Source organism: Brachycentrus maculatus, unplaced genomic scaffold, assembly GCF_059751285.1.
Source record: "Brachycentrus maculatus isolate JH-2025_06_01 unplaced genomic scaffold, ASM5975128v1 h1tg000281l, whole genome shotgun sequence".
In the NCBI taxonomy this organism is placed as follows: Eukaryota; Metazoa; Arthropoda; class Insecta; order Trichoptera; family Brachycentridae; genus Brachycentrus; species Brachycentrus maculatus.
Window position 1 is genome coordinate 454,166 of NW_028281032.1, and position 16,670 is coordinate 470,835.

Genomic DNA, 16,670 nt, shown 5'->3' on the forward strand with positions numbered 1-16,670 from the left:
TAAATTTATTTTACCCCCCTTGGGAATCGAACCCAGGACCTCCAGAACGGTAGCCGAGCGTGCTGACCATTACACTACGGAGGCGGACAACCAATACTCCAGATAATTTCAGGATTATTGATCATGCCGCAATTGATAAAAATGTGTAGCTAAATACACATTTCTTCTAGTCTCTAAATTATTGTAGCAAAGCATACCCTGGAGAAACTGGATCGGGTAGAGCCAAGGATAATAATACCTGTATTCTCTCATGTAGAGATAGCTCAGAAATCTCCCATGCAGAGATGTTGTGTTTATGCAGATGTTGCATGCATGTAACAAGCAAAAAGTATTTTTGATTACTAAATTTTAGGTTAGCTCACAGGGCTACCATGCTAGAGTTCCCTGGTTTGATTCTCAAGAGTGTTGTAACAGTAGTGGGATTCAGCTGGTTCTCACCGGTTCGCTAGAACCAGTGCCTAATTTTTTAAAAGTTTGCCGAACCGATCCTTAACCCTTTGTCGTCACACAATATTCCAATTGAGATCATGTATCGGGGCACGCTCAGTTTACTCGGTCCGCCACGTAAAAATATTTGAACCTCACGAAGAAAAAAAAATATTGGAAAGATGAAAAAACAATACTCAAAATATTCATTTAAAAATTTTTGTAAAAAGAATATTGTGAAAGATATACGCTTCAAAAAATGTACAAGCAAACAATGTTTTCCTTTCTATAACTTGCCGGTCTCCCACAGGGCCAAGAGATAGAAACATTTAATAGATAAAAAAATGAGATAGAAAATCACTACACATTGTCATATTACTTTTGATTGACTTTTAAATTTGTACCTACTATTATAATTGGAGCATTCTGAGTAGGTATGTGAATGTTCTGTTTATGTGCAGAATAAAAATATAAATAAATGAATAAATGTAAACTATTTTTTTATATATTGGTAGGGGTAGTAGTATGTTTTGTAAAGGGCAAACCGGTTCTTGAAATTTTTTATCCCATCACTGGGTTGTAATAAATATTACTTGTTTTTCACTATACTATTAATTAAATATCCCCTTGGACTGATACTTCAATCATCTTGCCTAACTTGATTCTCATATAGCTAACAACCAAGATAACACTATCTAAATGATCATATAGATAAGGGTTAGAAAAAGAACAAGAAATCCAGATAAAACCACTTCAATTACTATTTTAAAAGTTTATATTTTACATGCATCAAATAAAGAATTTATAATGATGTGGTAAAGATTACTCTGTATGTAATATATTTGGCCATGAATATTTCATCTCACATCTAATCCTTGTAAATATGTGTTAATGGTTTTTACAGGCGGAAACTATTTGAGTACAGGAATACATTGAAATGTATGTGTTTTTTTTGTGAAATAATCTTTTTCAATACTTAAGTTAGAATATATTTTTATAATGTTTATGTTGCAGTCAAATTCTAATTTTGAATAAAAAATATAAATACATTTCGAGCATAAAGTATTTATTTAAGGTAATATGCTACAGACATTCCATTTATTTAATTTTGATTGATTTGGCAATCAGTTTATGAAATAACACAAAGTTTTAAATAAAACGACAACAAAAAAACCCACTTATTACAGCATTAGATTTCAGTTTGTTCATGTAAACACGACTAGAAATGAGATTCGAGAACTAGTTGTTATAGTTTGTTTGATACCGTTTTCAGAAAGGATGCTGATAAAAATAAAATAAATTGATTTTTATTATTTATAAGGTATTACAAGGTATTTTATTTCAAAGGTATAAATTGCAATAAAAACATGCATTGCAGTGTCATACATTTTTGACAGTTCAACAAAGATGAAGAAGAATATGCAAGTCTGGGCATTTTCAGGGCTTACGACCTGTCATTGGCTTGGTTAAGTCATCACTTAACGCACATGAAACATTCACCAATTGTACCCATGATTGACAACCACACTACTCAAATTCTTGGAACTTCTATATATATTTTTCAAATTCGAAACGTAGTGCTTGAATCACTAGAGACATCTATGGCGAGATGAAAGAAGCTTTTTTATTGAGCAGAAAAAAAATAAAATGATATTTTTTAGTATTACCATAACCTACATTTAATTGTGTGCTACGTATGAATTAAGAGATACGTGACGGGCAGTCCATAACTTCCTATATTGTACATTTTCCTACATGACAACAAGTGTGTCGCGTCTTATTAGGCCATCCATGTAAAGAAGTACCCACCTAATGTACAAACGACAATGTCACTACATTGGCAGTTAGTACAGTGACATATTAGATGTACCATTTCATGAAGATGTATTTAGATTTATTTACTTCATTAACGTTACTGAATACAAGCTTCTGACCCCTTTGAATCCGATTACAAATTTTAAAAAGTCAATATTTTTATAAAATAAAAGTATAACTTTGTTTAAAACCACTTTTACTTTTCTTCAACCTGTCAGCTCATGGGATGAATGTGTAGCAAAAATAAAAGTGGTGAAAACAAAAAATTCGCCAAAATCTGCGATAAACATTCTAGATTTTTTTTGTAATAATGTACAATTTTCTAGCGTTTCTATAAAAATGAGAAAATAAATATATTATTTAAATAAAAATATGTAGTGCCCTATTTACCATAGCGTGCGGATAAGGGTCGGAAGAGGAAGAGTGTATTTACTAGAAATGGACTGCCTAGCCGGCATTATATCTGTATTCACAAATTAGTTTAATATAATGTCAAGAACTTCGTACAAAAATAAAACAGGTTCAGATCTATAATAAGACATCATCCTACTTTAAATTATAATTTACCAATGTCAGAAAAAACCTTAAACAAGCATAGCCGTCCTCGTTAAATACAAAAAGATGTTCAGTAATAATTGTTACCTTTACGCATAAGTCGACCTTAGTTACAGTTTTTATACAAAGAAATCATTTCTTTACACTCGATCACTGTTCTTCCCCACCCACTCATCCTACTCCCTGATCTCGCTCCTTCTAACTTATTCTTGTTCCTGAAAGTCAAAGGACCTTTGAAAAGAAGAAGATTTGAGTCGATTCCCGAGATTAAGGCAAATGCGACGAAAAGGCAGAAGGACATCACAAAAGAAGCGTTCTAGGACTGTTTCCAAAAGTTGAAATATCATTAGGATAAGTGTGTACATACGTCGGGGAGGTGAATACTTTGAAGGAGTCTCAGACATCTATTATAACTTCTAAATAAAGTATTTTTTTAGCATTCGGCAGAATTTAAAAAATAAATAAATAAATAAGAAGAGAAATATTTGTGTCTTTATTATTTATACAAATATTTCAATTTCATACTATTTCTGTGAGCCTAAGCGGCTCATTATTAGAAATAGGTATCAAATTGTGGTAGAGTGGGTTCGAACCGAGAAACTCTGACTTGACTTAACTAGAGCGGGTTCGAACTCAGATATTCTGACTCAATAGTCCGCGACATTAACCACGGAACCACAACCCGACACCAAATAAATTCACAAAAGCTAAAAATGTTGTTTAAAAAAACAATTCCGGGCTGTGATGGGTTGATGCTCTTCTATCAGACATGACCAGTGGAAAATTAGTTAGTTCACTCATATTTATTAAACTAGACACTAGACCTGATTGTTATATGGTGTCCTTTTAATGCGGCATTTAACATTTTATTTATTTGATTTTTCATAGTACAAAAATACCATTTTAAATTCTTGACATCATATGAAATAATTGTCATTTTTCGAGAGTGATTTTTTGCCGATATTTTATTATTTATTTATTTATTTTTCTCCAAAATTTTGTGTTATTTAATATTAATTTTTCATATTTGAAACCGTAAATTTTCAATTGTATTTTCGGTGGTGAACTAGCTCAGATATAAAATGGTGGTTAGTTTTTCCAGTGTTTTTGGTATTTTAATTATAATACTATGCATAAGTGTTGTAAGCGACAGTATAAGAAGAGTTTCAGACGAAGAAAGAAAAAGGAAAGCGAACATGATTCAACAGTTTCTGAAAAAGTTTCAGAAATCTGACGGTCATGTTAGGCTCGTTGGAGGGAGCACTAAATTTGAAGGTTGGTTTTATTTTACAAATTGTTTTTTTTTTGGTTAATTCACTGAACGTTTTCCAATTTATAACATTTTAACGATGCGACATATCGTTGTATTTGTGCGTGCATGTCCTCGTATTTTTAAAGAAATAAAAAAAACAGGGTATTTAACCCTTACTGGTCCAATATCGAATCTCATTCGACATCGATTATTTCCTCTTAGTCCTATGTCGGATGTCATTCGACATTTTTTTCATCATTAGTATTATTTATTTAAATTCCAAGTTTACATTTTTGTCACTCGTTATCTATTACAACAGTATGTGGAGCAGAGGACAAAAGATTTTTTCCAACTGGAATGTAACTGTCTACCCTTATTTTTTTTATTAATTTTGGGGACCGGAAGGGGTTTAAAATTGCACATTTGCATAAAAAAAGCTTTTATAAATTTTACACTTTTAACGTGAATGAAAGAATGTGAGAATTTGAGATGACAAAATTAGCCAATATTTAATGAATTTAATTTAACTTACTCACTGCATCAGTTAAAAATAATTATAACTAAATCTGTATTCCTTACCAGTTTGGGAACCTGTGATCTAGAGTGACGGTAATATGCTAGAGAACGTGATGATTTCAACTGGATGAGGGTTGGATATAGGGGGTGAAAACCGGTCTTATATAATATATATATATATATATATATATATATATATATATATATATATATATATATATATATATATATATATATATATAAATATATATATATATATACACATATATATATATATATATATATATATATATATATATATATATATATATATATATATATATATATACATATATATATATATAAATATATATATATACATATATATATATATATATATATATATATATATATATATATATATATATATATATATATATATATATATATATATATATATATATATATATATATATATATATATATATATATATATATATATATATATATATATATATATATATATATATATATATATATATATATATATATATATATATATATATATATTATATAATTAAATAATATTACTAGGGTACATACATTTTTATGCGGTACGTTATCTTGTTTAATTTTTTATTGTATGGTTTGTATATGTTTATAGTGTTCGTTAAGTTTATTTTTTACAGTGTTTGTGTTTTTTATATTTTTAATTTCTGAACCAAGGTAAAATGCCGGGGTAGTGGACAAGCGCCCTATACATTTATAAATTTTCAGGTAACGTGGAGATTCTTCACCACGGAAAATGGGGTGCGGTGTGTGATGATGAATTCGGAGCCGAGGAAGCTGCCGTTGTTTGCAAACAACTTGGGTTAGGGTACACTTCTGTACCCAAACTTCTCTCTTTCTCCGTACCAACGCATAGCGCCCGATTTGGGCTGGCCACTAGTAAGTCGTCCCTGGTAATAATTTAGGCTATTGTCCGAAGTAACACTTTGTGGTTATTGTACTTTACGTAATCAGTATGTATTTGAGAAAATATTAATGTTAGTTTTTTTTTAATCTTCTAAAGTTATTAGAAATTTTCGACGAAAATTCGACAGGTGTTTTTCATGTTTTAAAAAAAACACAGCTTTTTAACACAATGGCAGTGACGTCTGTTGAAAGTAACGGCAACACGCGCAATACTAAACATTGCTCAGGGCAGAAAGCGTGTTTCTTGACATCTGCCAAAATATTGCATTCCCACAAGCATCGTTAAATTAAATTTGTATATGAAAAATCTCTTTTGTTTCCTTTCCATTTAATCAGACTAAGCCATAGCAACGCATGTCCGGTTACAGCTAGCGATTAAATGAATATGAATTTCTATGTCTCCCATACATTGAGTGATTATTTTTTTCAAGGATGGTTTGGCTGTGGTATGTCGATTTTTTTGTTGTATTCAAAATTGTAATGAAAATGGTCATGCCATTGTATAAAATTGATGATATTCAAGGTCTATATTCGAAATATTTTTTGGTGTTGCTAAGTTAAGTCATTTCAATCAAATTAAAAAATCAATTCGACTCAACATTGTAGAATGCTACAATTTCTGATTTGTTTAAAAAACTATTTATGTATAAGTATGTAAAATGACTCGCTTTGTCACTCGTATTATAAACGGGTTCAAAGTCCTTTTTAGTTATTTTTGAAAAAATCATATGTGCATATAAATAAATATATAATATTATATAATAGAAGGAAAATTAACAATAATAATAATGTGAACAACAACATTACTTGTTCACAAATCTGAATTATCTCCAATTAGAGGAGTTAATATGATTTTTTTTTACATCCCATCAAATGCCCAGACTTCCATATTCTTTTTCATCTTTGATGAGATGTCAAAAAATATTATGAATATGAACAACAGTAGATCTCCTATTAAACGGTATTAATGCTTCCTGAGAAATTTATTGTTGTTTATTTAACGAAAAATTTTCGATGTGAGGTTTATTTATTTATTTATTGAAACATACATATGTCATATATAATATTCCCCATGAGTAATTTCCTTTATTCATTTTGAGACATGGGATTAAGGTTGATAAGATTAAGGTTAAACAAATAAGAAAGCACAGGGCAAAATGTAAAATATAAAGCAATAAAAGGTACAGTTAAAAGGCATATAAAAAATATTAGGGTTAAAGCAAGTATAAAGGAAAAAGTGAGAAAATATAACCGATCAGTAACACAAATATCTTCCCATAAAGTATTTTTCAGTTCATTCATTTTTGATCCCTGACATTCTATTTTATAGATGTGATCCGTGATATTCTATTTTATGAATGTGAGGCAGCTGGTTAATTTATTAAAATATTATAAGAAAAACAATAATATCAAAATGTTTAAGCGGGTTTTAAAATTTCTCACACAAGTCGCTGCCTATCCATGGTCTAATGACTGTCTTGCATAGTACTTTTTTTCAATTTCAATTTCAATTTCAATTTCAATTTATTTATTTCAATTAATATTTAATAAAATATAAATATATGCAAGAACTATTGCTTAAGGTGTAGAAGAATTCCGCTTCGGAAAACTCCTTCAGACACATGGAACAGATCAATATCCAATGAGATATTGTTCAACATAGCGGTAGCTCTTTCTACAGGCATAACCATCGGCAGGTTGGTCCTGTGTATAGGAATGTGAAATAATCTATGTCGACACTGTCTTAGGTAACTATCGGAAACATATAGACCAATGTTCCGGATAATTTCAGGATTATCGATCATACCGCGCAACAATCGATAAAAATGCGTAATCTAATACACATTCCTTCTAGTCTCTAAACTATTGTAGCCAAGCATACCCTGGAGAAACTCGGTCGGGTAGAGCCAAGGATAACACCCGTACTCTCTCATGTAGAGATACCTGAGAAACTTCTTTTAACGTTTTTTCGTTTTCAGGGAAATATTGGATGGACAATCTCTACTGCGATGGGACTGAATCAAGGTTGGGGGATTGCAGGTTCGATGGTTGGGGATCTAGTGACTGCGTTCCCGAAGAAGCGGCTGGAGTGATATGCAGTGATCCCGACGCTGTAAAATTGCAGGAGAAGGAAGATCTGGTGGTGAATACTGTCAGAAGAAATAAAATAAAGATCAGAGATCAAATAGAAGGAAACGACATCGAGATACGGATCAGCGGCGGAAGGTCTAGAGATGAAGGGAGAGTTGAGGTGCGTATTCCATTACTGGCAAAGTACTGATTTATCTTTTATATTTATATTTTGATACAGATGAAGAATAATATAAATGTATTTACAAGGCTTACGACCAGTTACAGGCAGGATTACTTTATACGCGTGTAACATTCACCATTCTACCCATGGTTGACGTCCACACTACTCAAATCCGGAAGTTGTGTATTATATATATATATATATATATATATATATATATATATAAATATATATATATATACATATATATATAAATATATATATATATATATATATATATATATATATATATATATATATATATATATATATATATATATATATATATATATATATATATATATATATATATTATATATATATATATATTCTGTATTGAATTATTTATAAATGTTTTGATGATATATTTGAAGAGATTTGTATTTTCTTCCTCGCCTCATAATGTTTAACCGATTGGTAAAAATTCTAGTTTCATCGTCATTATCATTATTTAAAAATAACAAAAAACTCCGAGCTATGTTTTAAAATCGCTTTCAACATCGCCATTGGACAAATCCGATACTGTAAGGGTGAATAACATATAGTATTTATATTTTTACAAAAATATATTTATTCACTTAAACTTAGTTACATTTAACATTCTCCTTATCGTTCATCGTTCATTTTGTTTAATACAACTTAAAAACACTACTTCATGACTGCCGGTTCCAGAATAATCATTCCATCACCTGGCCAAATTTAGACTTTAACACAAAGTGAACATGCTTTTTGTGAACATTTTTTAAAAGTTAAATTTGTTTTTTTTTTTTTTTAATTTTAAATTTCTTATTATTGATGAATCTGAACGTAAGAAACACGCACGCTACAACACAAACTCCCAACTCGATCGTCAAAATACACGGATATCGACGGGCTGTGGATTTGGCAAACAAATCAGAGTCGATATATCGATCACTTTTTACGGGTAATATTATATTGTTTAATACGAGTCGTGTGTTTTAGATCAAATACGGAGATATCTGGGGTTCAGTATGCGGTGACGGTTGGTCCATTCTAGAAGCCATGGTTGTCTGCAAGAGTCTGGGACGTGGATACGCCATGAGCGCGGTCCAGACCCCCTTCTTTGGAGGAAACACTTCTGGCATCATCCTCAGCGGAACTGAATGCCTCGGAAACGAGGAAACTCTATCCCACTGCCTCCACGACGAATTTGGAGACGTGACTTGCCCAGGAGATAGGAAGAACTTAGCGGGAGTCGTGTGCGTTCAAGAAATGGCAGATCTAGTCTTCGACCACTACGAGTTGATGAGGACTGCTCATCTAGAAGACAGGCAGCTCTTCGCTCTGCAGTGCGCGATGGAAGAGAACTGTTTGGGCAGCCAGGCGTACGTGGTCCAGAAAGAGCAAATGGATTGGTTTACGGAGACAAGACGGCTTCTTAAGTTTACTGCTAGCGTTTTGAATATTGGCACTGCCGACTTTAGACCTGCTATTCCGAAGCATCTATGGGAGTGGCATATGTGTCACATGTAAGTGTTTTTAAAGTTATCTTTTATGTAATCTAAATCCTTTTTTTGCCATCTAAACATTTTTTTGCCAGATGATGAAGAATATGGAGGTCTGGGCATTTACAGGCCTGTCTGGGCTTGCGGCTGTCATGGGCTCGGTTAGCTGTAGGCTAGGATAATCTAAACCTATGACGGTCGTAAACCCAGTATATACTCAGATTTCCACATTCTTCTTCATCTATGTTGAGATGTCAAAAATGTAAAATATAACTCCTGATTGGAGGCAATCCAAAGTTGTGAACAAGTATTTGGATACACAAAACATGTTTTAAACGAAATATTATTTATAGTTTTTGCATTCACTTTGTGGTAAGACACGATTGAACTATAAATATTTCACTTTTTGTTTCGGTTTTTTACCACTCGTGTATTATATTGTAACGACTAGTTTCAGATGCTACAGATGCTTCCATCTGCGGGCTTAAATATAAAGTACAGTGTATAGTTTGTATTTAAACCCGCATATGGAAGCATCTGTCGCTTCCGAAATATCAATTTGACACAAACATTTCAAAATACGTTTTTTGTTGCTGTACCTAACTAACATATTAATCTCTTGAATCCAAACCTTTGAAAGTTCTGCTAAAGAATTATTAAAAAGGTTCAAGATTTTTTTATGCCATAGTAGAATGCAAAGATTTAATTTGATTTGATATCTGGGCTAGAAACGCTGTAAAAACATAAAGATTAATTTACTAAGTGAATGATGTACATTATCAAGTATTTCAAATGGTATTTGTGAACTATATTTTCAGGCATTACCACAGCATGGAGGTTTTTGCCACTTTTGATATTATGGACTCCAGAGGACGAAGAGTAGCTGAGGGACACAAAGCATCGTTCTGTCTCGAGGATAACACGTGTCTGCCTGGAATCGAACCCAAGTACGCGTGCGCCAACTATGGAGATCAAGGTAATTCATTAATTTGCATTAAAACTTACTAGAAATGAAGATAGCGTGGGTATACTGGCAAAAAACGTTAACTCGAAAATATGCAATTTTGACTTGATGTTGCATATTTGAAAATTTTCAACGTACGTATAAACTGGCGAAATACACTAAGTCGTTTGGAACGTCATAGAAATATATTTTTATAAATTTTTTTTAAAAGATAATAAACAAAATAATCTTACAACGTCCAATTTGTTTTGTAAAACGTCCAATTCAAAATGAAAACCATGTATAAAAAAGAACGATAGATGTTTCATATCAAGTTAAATCACTTATGATATTAACGAGAAAATTCGTCGGTGCAGGAAATCACCAAACAACTCGAACTAGGACTATCCAAACACTGCAATAAAAACAAACACATAACTATATTTGGCTCGCCACCATTTTGGAATACGATTTGCCCGAGCAGCACTCGGGCTCATCAATGCAACACAAACTTCTTGCCCGAGTCATGTAAGTGATAAACTGGCAACTGTTTTTATTTTTTTTTTATTTTTTTATCTTTCACTTTTTTGCACCCTGCTTATAAATGCAAGGTTATTATGCTACGGGTAAGGATTCTTACACTTTTACTATAGTGCTTTCCAGGATGCATTATGTGGGAGAAAAAAAAGAGGGTAGAGCAGCGTTCAGCCGCTTCACTCCACAACATTTAACTCCGTAAATATTGGTCAAAGTTGTTCTACAATTCCAGACTCCGACGTTTATCCTCCTTCACTGTAGTTTTTCATCTCCACAACTATACTTTCCAGGTAGTCCATGTACAACTTGGTGACGACTCCGCTTCTTAGCATCTCCTGCGGGTTCAGGGAGTCGATGTTGGAGATCACACTCCAGTTGGAGAATCCACCTGTTTCGCTCAAACATTGGGCAAGATCTCAGTACATGTTCCAACTGGCAACTGGTTAAGATTGTTTGTTTCAGGTATATCCGTGAACTGCTCTGACGTTTATAAGTACAATATAGACTGCCAGTGGGTAGATATATCAGAGTTGACTCCCGGGCAGTATACTATGAAGGTGGCTGTCAACCCTGAGTTCAAAGTACCAGAGATGTCTGTCGACAATAACGCTGCCCTGTGCCAACTCCTCTACTCTGAGACAGCGGCTTCCGTGTTCGATTGCGTTCTTCAAAGGCCCTAATTTAGTATTTCAACATCTCAACATAGACGAAGAAAAATAAAGAATAACAATATTTACAACGTTTTGAGTGTGTATAAATAAACTATCAAACTATCTTACCATCACGCCGCTTTCCCGCAGGGGTAGGAAGAGAGAATAGAACGCCACACCACTCTGTCTTTGTAAACATTTTTCACCTCTCCACATTCATGCATCTCCTCATACATACCCACCGATTATTTCGATTTCTAGCCTTGTTTAATAACTGTGGTAAAAATACTTGTTCACAAATCTGGATTTTCTCTAATTAGGAGTTATTTTTCATTACATTAAATTATCTTGATACATAGTTCATAGTTGGAAAATATTGCTTCGCAATAAGCCCATCGGTGTACATATTTTAAGTACAAAAAGTTTAAATAAGTAAATAAATAATGTGAGATACGATATGTTCCAGAATACATGAAACATTATTTCATTAAATAAATAAACTTCACAAAAAATAAATGTATGATATTTAGTGCTAAAAATATTTTGATGATACAATAAAAGTCGATCGAAAGTTTGAGTATTATTACGAAACCAGTCCGAAACCACAAAATAAGTCCCCAAATTTGATATCCAAATATCCTTATACACACATTGGAGGAGATTTCTATACAGACAGGTCCCACACTTTGGTGATTCGGATCAATATTGCGAAGCCCAGGCTGGTGTAGGATGGGCGAGGAGAGAGATTCGGAATCAAGGAAAGTAAAGGCTAAGAAACAAAAAAGGAAAGTATGTGATATTATAAATTTATATATATTTATATATATATATATATATATATATATATATATATATATATATATAGAATGTAAGGCTGAACGAGGAATAATTGAAAAGATTAGAAAGAGCTCTTTGCGGTGGTATGGACATGTGGAGCGAATGGATAGCGAGAGAATGACTAAGAAAATATATGTGGCGAATGTGAGAGGGAAAACAGAACGTGGACGACCGAAAAAGACTTGGCACGATCAGATCAATCAGAACCTAAAATCTGGCGGTGTCAAAAGTCTGCGTAATCGGAGGGCATGTATGACTAGATGTATGGATGTGAAGGAGGCTAGGAGTGTATGTCAGGACAGAAGAGTGTGGCGTTCCATCCTCTCTGCCTACCCCTGCGGGGAAACGGCGTGATGGTAGTAGTAGTAGTAGTAGTATATATATATATATATAAATATATATATATATATATATATATATATATATATATATATATATATATATATATATATAAATATATATTTATATATATATATATATATATATATATATATATATATATATATATATATATATATATATATATATACATATATATATGTGTGTATATAAATAAGTAAAAAAACCTGGAATCTGGTATTATCGTGATTTGTTTTGAATAAGTGAAATGTGTTATATGCATTACGTAATCACAATGCAATCCTTACTGATCTTATTTATAATTTGACTTTATAAAGAGGAAAAAATAAATAAAAAACATACATTTATAATGAAATAACAAATATACAGTTTTTGCACATTTATTTTATTTGACCAGTGACCGGGTTCCATTGTCACAGCATCATCAGACTAGTGGGAGGCTTGAAAAAATATTATTTTTCGTTGAAAGCTCAGTTACTGGTCAAATAAAATAAATGTATTTTTTTTGTTTTTTACTATATACAATGCAGTTCTACTAAGATATGTCACTAAACGTCAAAAAAATTTATGCACTTTAAAAAATAAAATAAAAACAATTCAAGAATTAAAAGTCGCAGCTTTAAATAAAATGCATAAAAAAACACATTTTACTGATATGTAACAACAAATAAAATAATATCAAAGAAGTAACCGACCAAAAATAAGTGGTGCCATCATGGCAACAACAAAAATAAGCACAAGAACAACACGACAACAAAAAAACAACAGCACAACATAATTTTATCGGAATCACATATAGCTCACTCCTTTCACGAACGTCATAAATCAAAAAACTTAATTTTTTTAGGAGAACGTTTTTAAAGATTAAAAATATAACACAATGTATTAAAAATAAATATCAAGCCACTTATTGAACTTTTTACTGTGCAACAACGATCTTTTAAGGTAAAACCTCATGGTTTTTTCTCCATTTGAAAAATATTTAGTATATTTAAAAAAATGATTGAACAATACCTTTTCTTCAAAATGCAAAAACAACATTTTCTGCCCTGTAGCGGGTAAATATTAAGTTAAAAATATGCCTCTTTTGCTGGGGTAAAGTACATTTTCTGGGCATTCCGAAGACATGCACAACTGAAAATTGTCGATTTTCGATTTATGACGTTCTTGAAAGGAGTGAGCGATATGTTATTTAATGCCCTAGCAGAAGAAATAAGGATGGAGATAAAGATTATGGTATATTCAAAAAAAATATTAAAAGGAATTTTCATCACTAGAATAATCTAACTAGTTTACTTTACTTTTAATTTTATTTAAAATTACTTTTCTTCTTTTTTTTTCTTTGAATTACTTTTTTATTATTACTTTAATATACCATAGGATTAATTTTTAAATCTACTTATTACTCTACATATTAAAATAAATTATTTTTTAAATTTAGCTTGTAAAATGAACTCCCTCTTTAAATACGAGAAGTACGCTCTATGAGAGAGGTAACTCGTTATTTAAAAATATTATAAAATATTTTAATGTATCATGAAGTATGTAAATGATAAAGTTTTTAAAAAAAATGGTATATTTTAAGGAAAAGATATATAATATATATTTTTTAAATATGTATGCTTAAAATCACAAAACATGTTGAAAATTAGACCTAGTAACGAAAAGTCTATAAAATAAAATGAGAACAGGCCCATACCACTTCCCGTATCCCCCTTATCCAGTTAAAATGTTTATATTTTTAGTTAAATATCTATGATCTAGAATCATGTGCATGAATCATACCGATATCATGAACCGAAAGGAAAATTTTAAAATTATGTTTGACTTGGTAAATATCACTTTTTATTAAAATCTATTATTACACATGTTTCGATGCATTCCGCATGATTTTAACTAAATAGCGGTATTTACCAAGTAAAACTTAAATTGAACATGGATATATATATATATATATATATATATATATTACCACAATGTAACCGCCGAATCAATTAATGAAAATTTTAAAGACAATTAACAAAACAATTCAAGTGTTTATCTAGCTAGTAATGAACAGTATAAAATTGCTCTATTATCTACAAGTCAAAAATGAAAAAAAATAAGGTATTATCTTGTATATTGCAAAATTGAAACAAAAATTTAAAATATTCCTTTATAGGACGACACTCATTTCGGTATAATACTGCTCAATCTGACAAAAATATTATAAATTTTTCGACATTCCAACACTTATGCTAAAATGAAACATTGTTTACTTACGCTACGCGCTTTTGTTTACGATTGTAAGCGGTAGGGGATTTTAATTATACAAACCCAAATCGCTTATAAATTTAGACATCTGGGAAAACGTTGAATGTAAATTTCGTGCTTTTTACTGTGCGCTTTTTGCTCGAATTGTTTATCGCGCTTGTGCAGACGTCGCTTTGTATTTCCCATCTCTCTCCGCACTACTTCCTAGGGATGCTATCTTCTCTTTTATTGTGATCGCATTATTTTCTTTATATTTCGTGGGTTATTCAAACTAAAGTTAGGTGCGGGGAACCTTTTACTTTTTTTACAAAACATTTATACTCTATACTCCATGTTAGATATTCAGTAACAATATTTTTATTGTCCACATTTTAATGGGATTTAATGAATGTAGACCTAATATTTTGTTTTATAAATTATATTTGAAGCACTAACTTTGTGATTTTCTATTTTATAATTAAAAATAACTTTGTTTAAAAATTCCTTTAAATATTTTATTATAACTTAATTATAATATCTACTGGTTTCGAAGCTAACCGCTTCTTTATCAAGACTGATCAATACTTATCAGTATTAATCAGTCTTGTCATCAATATTATCAGTATTAATAAAATATTAGTATTAATCAGTCTTGATAAAGAAGCGGTTAGCTTAGAAACCGGTAGACATTATAATTAAGTTATAATAAAATATGTATAGTGATTTTAAAACAAAGTTACATTTTAATTATAAAGTTCATTTTTTATTTTCCTTAATGTAATTGTCGTTATTGTTTTTTTTTGCTTCTATCTCTACTTCCTCCTATTTATTATGATTATAATGTATTTAGTTTGTAAGAGCAAAAATCACTCGTAAATAAGTGGACACACAGCAAAAAAAAAATACTCTATTTTGTAATGTTTATGTAATTTATTGATTTAGCGTTAACTTTGTGGAATGACTGGATGATTATTTAAAAATTAAACATTTGATTTAAACACTTATTCAGTTTTGTTTCATTACACACGACTAGGTTTAAAAAAAACTACAGTTTTCATCGACAGGTGATTACAAAAACATGAAATAAAACTCAAAAAGTGGTATAATACAAGTGTTTAATTTTAAAAATAATCATAATCTTTATACTAAAGTAGCGTTGAAAAAGAAAGCAGTGCTTTAAATTCACATTTTGAAACAGATTTATTAATACACTTGTTGATAAATCTGGGTTTTCACCATTTAAAAGTTATCAAATTTGTGAGGCGAATATAGTTGGGAATCGAAGCAGAGGAAGGCCGAGGAAAACGTAGCATGAGCAAGTGTAAGAACTATCAAATCAATAAAAAATCTTGATAATTATTTTCAAACGCAGTTATTTTAAACATATACGTTAATAAATTATTTCGAGAAATAAAAATACTTTGTATTCTGATCCACTCACATTTTTATTTTACCAACTAGTTTCGGCAACAACCTGTTGCCCTCTTCAGGGTTACATTTATAACTAAATATATATATATAAAAATAAACAGTGAACAAGTTGTTGGGTTGGTAAAATAAAAATGTGAGTGGATCAGAATACAAAGTATTTTTATTTCTCGAAATAATTTATCAAGATGATCCACAAAGTTAATGCTTTCAATATTCAAAACATATACGTTAATATATATTTTTTTCTTCAAAAAAAAACACTAATATAATACCAATTTAAAGTTTATTTATGTAAACACGACTAGTATCGAGAACTACAGATGTTCTCACCAACGGGTTAAAATACAACAAGAACATCTCTAGTTCTCGAATCTAGTCATGTTTACAAAAATAAACAACAAAA

At 30.9% G+C, this 16,670-nt stretch overlaps 1 protein-coding gene across 1 annotated transcript; it reads left to right on the forward strand.

Moving 5' to 3' along the window:
- Positions 1-371: 371 nt before the first annotated feature.
- Positions 372-11,478, forward strand: Loxl1 (Lysyl oxidase-like 1). The gene is made up of 6 exons (XM_088267076.1): positions 372-440; positions 5,287-5,491; positions 7,498-7,769; positions 8,775-9,301; positions 10,096-10,253; positions 11,220-11,478. The coding sequence occupies exons 1-6, from the start codon at positions 372-374 to the stop codon at positions 11,435-11,437; spliced, it is 1,449 nt and encodes a 482-aa protein (XP_088123202.1). The 3' UTR covers positions 11,438-11,478.
- The last annotated feature ends 5,192 nt before the right edge of the window (positions 11,479-16,670 follow it).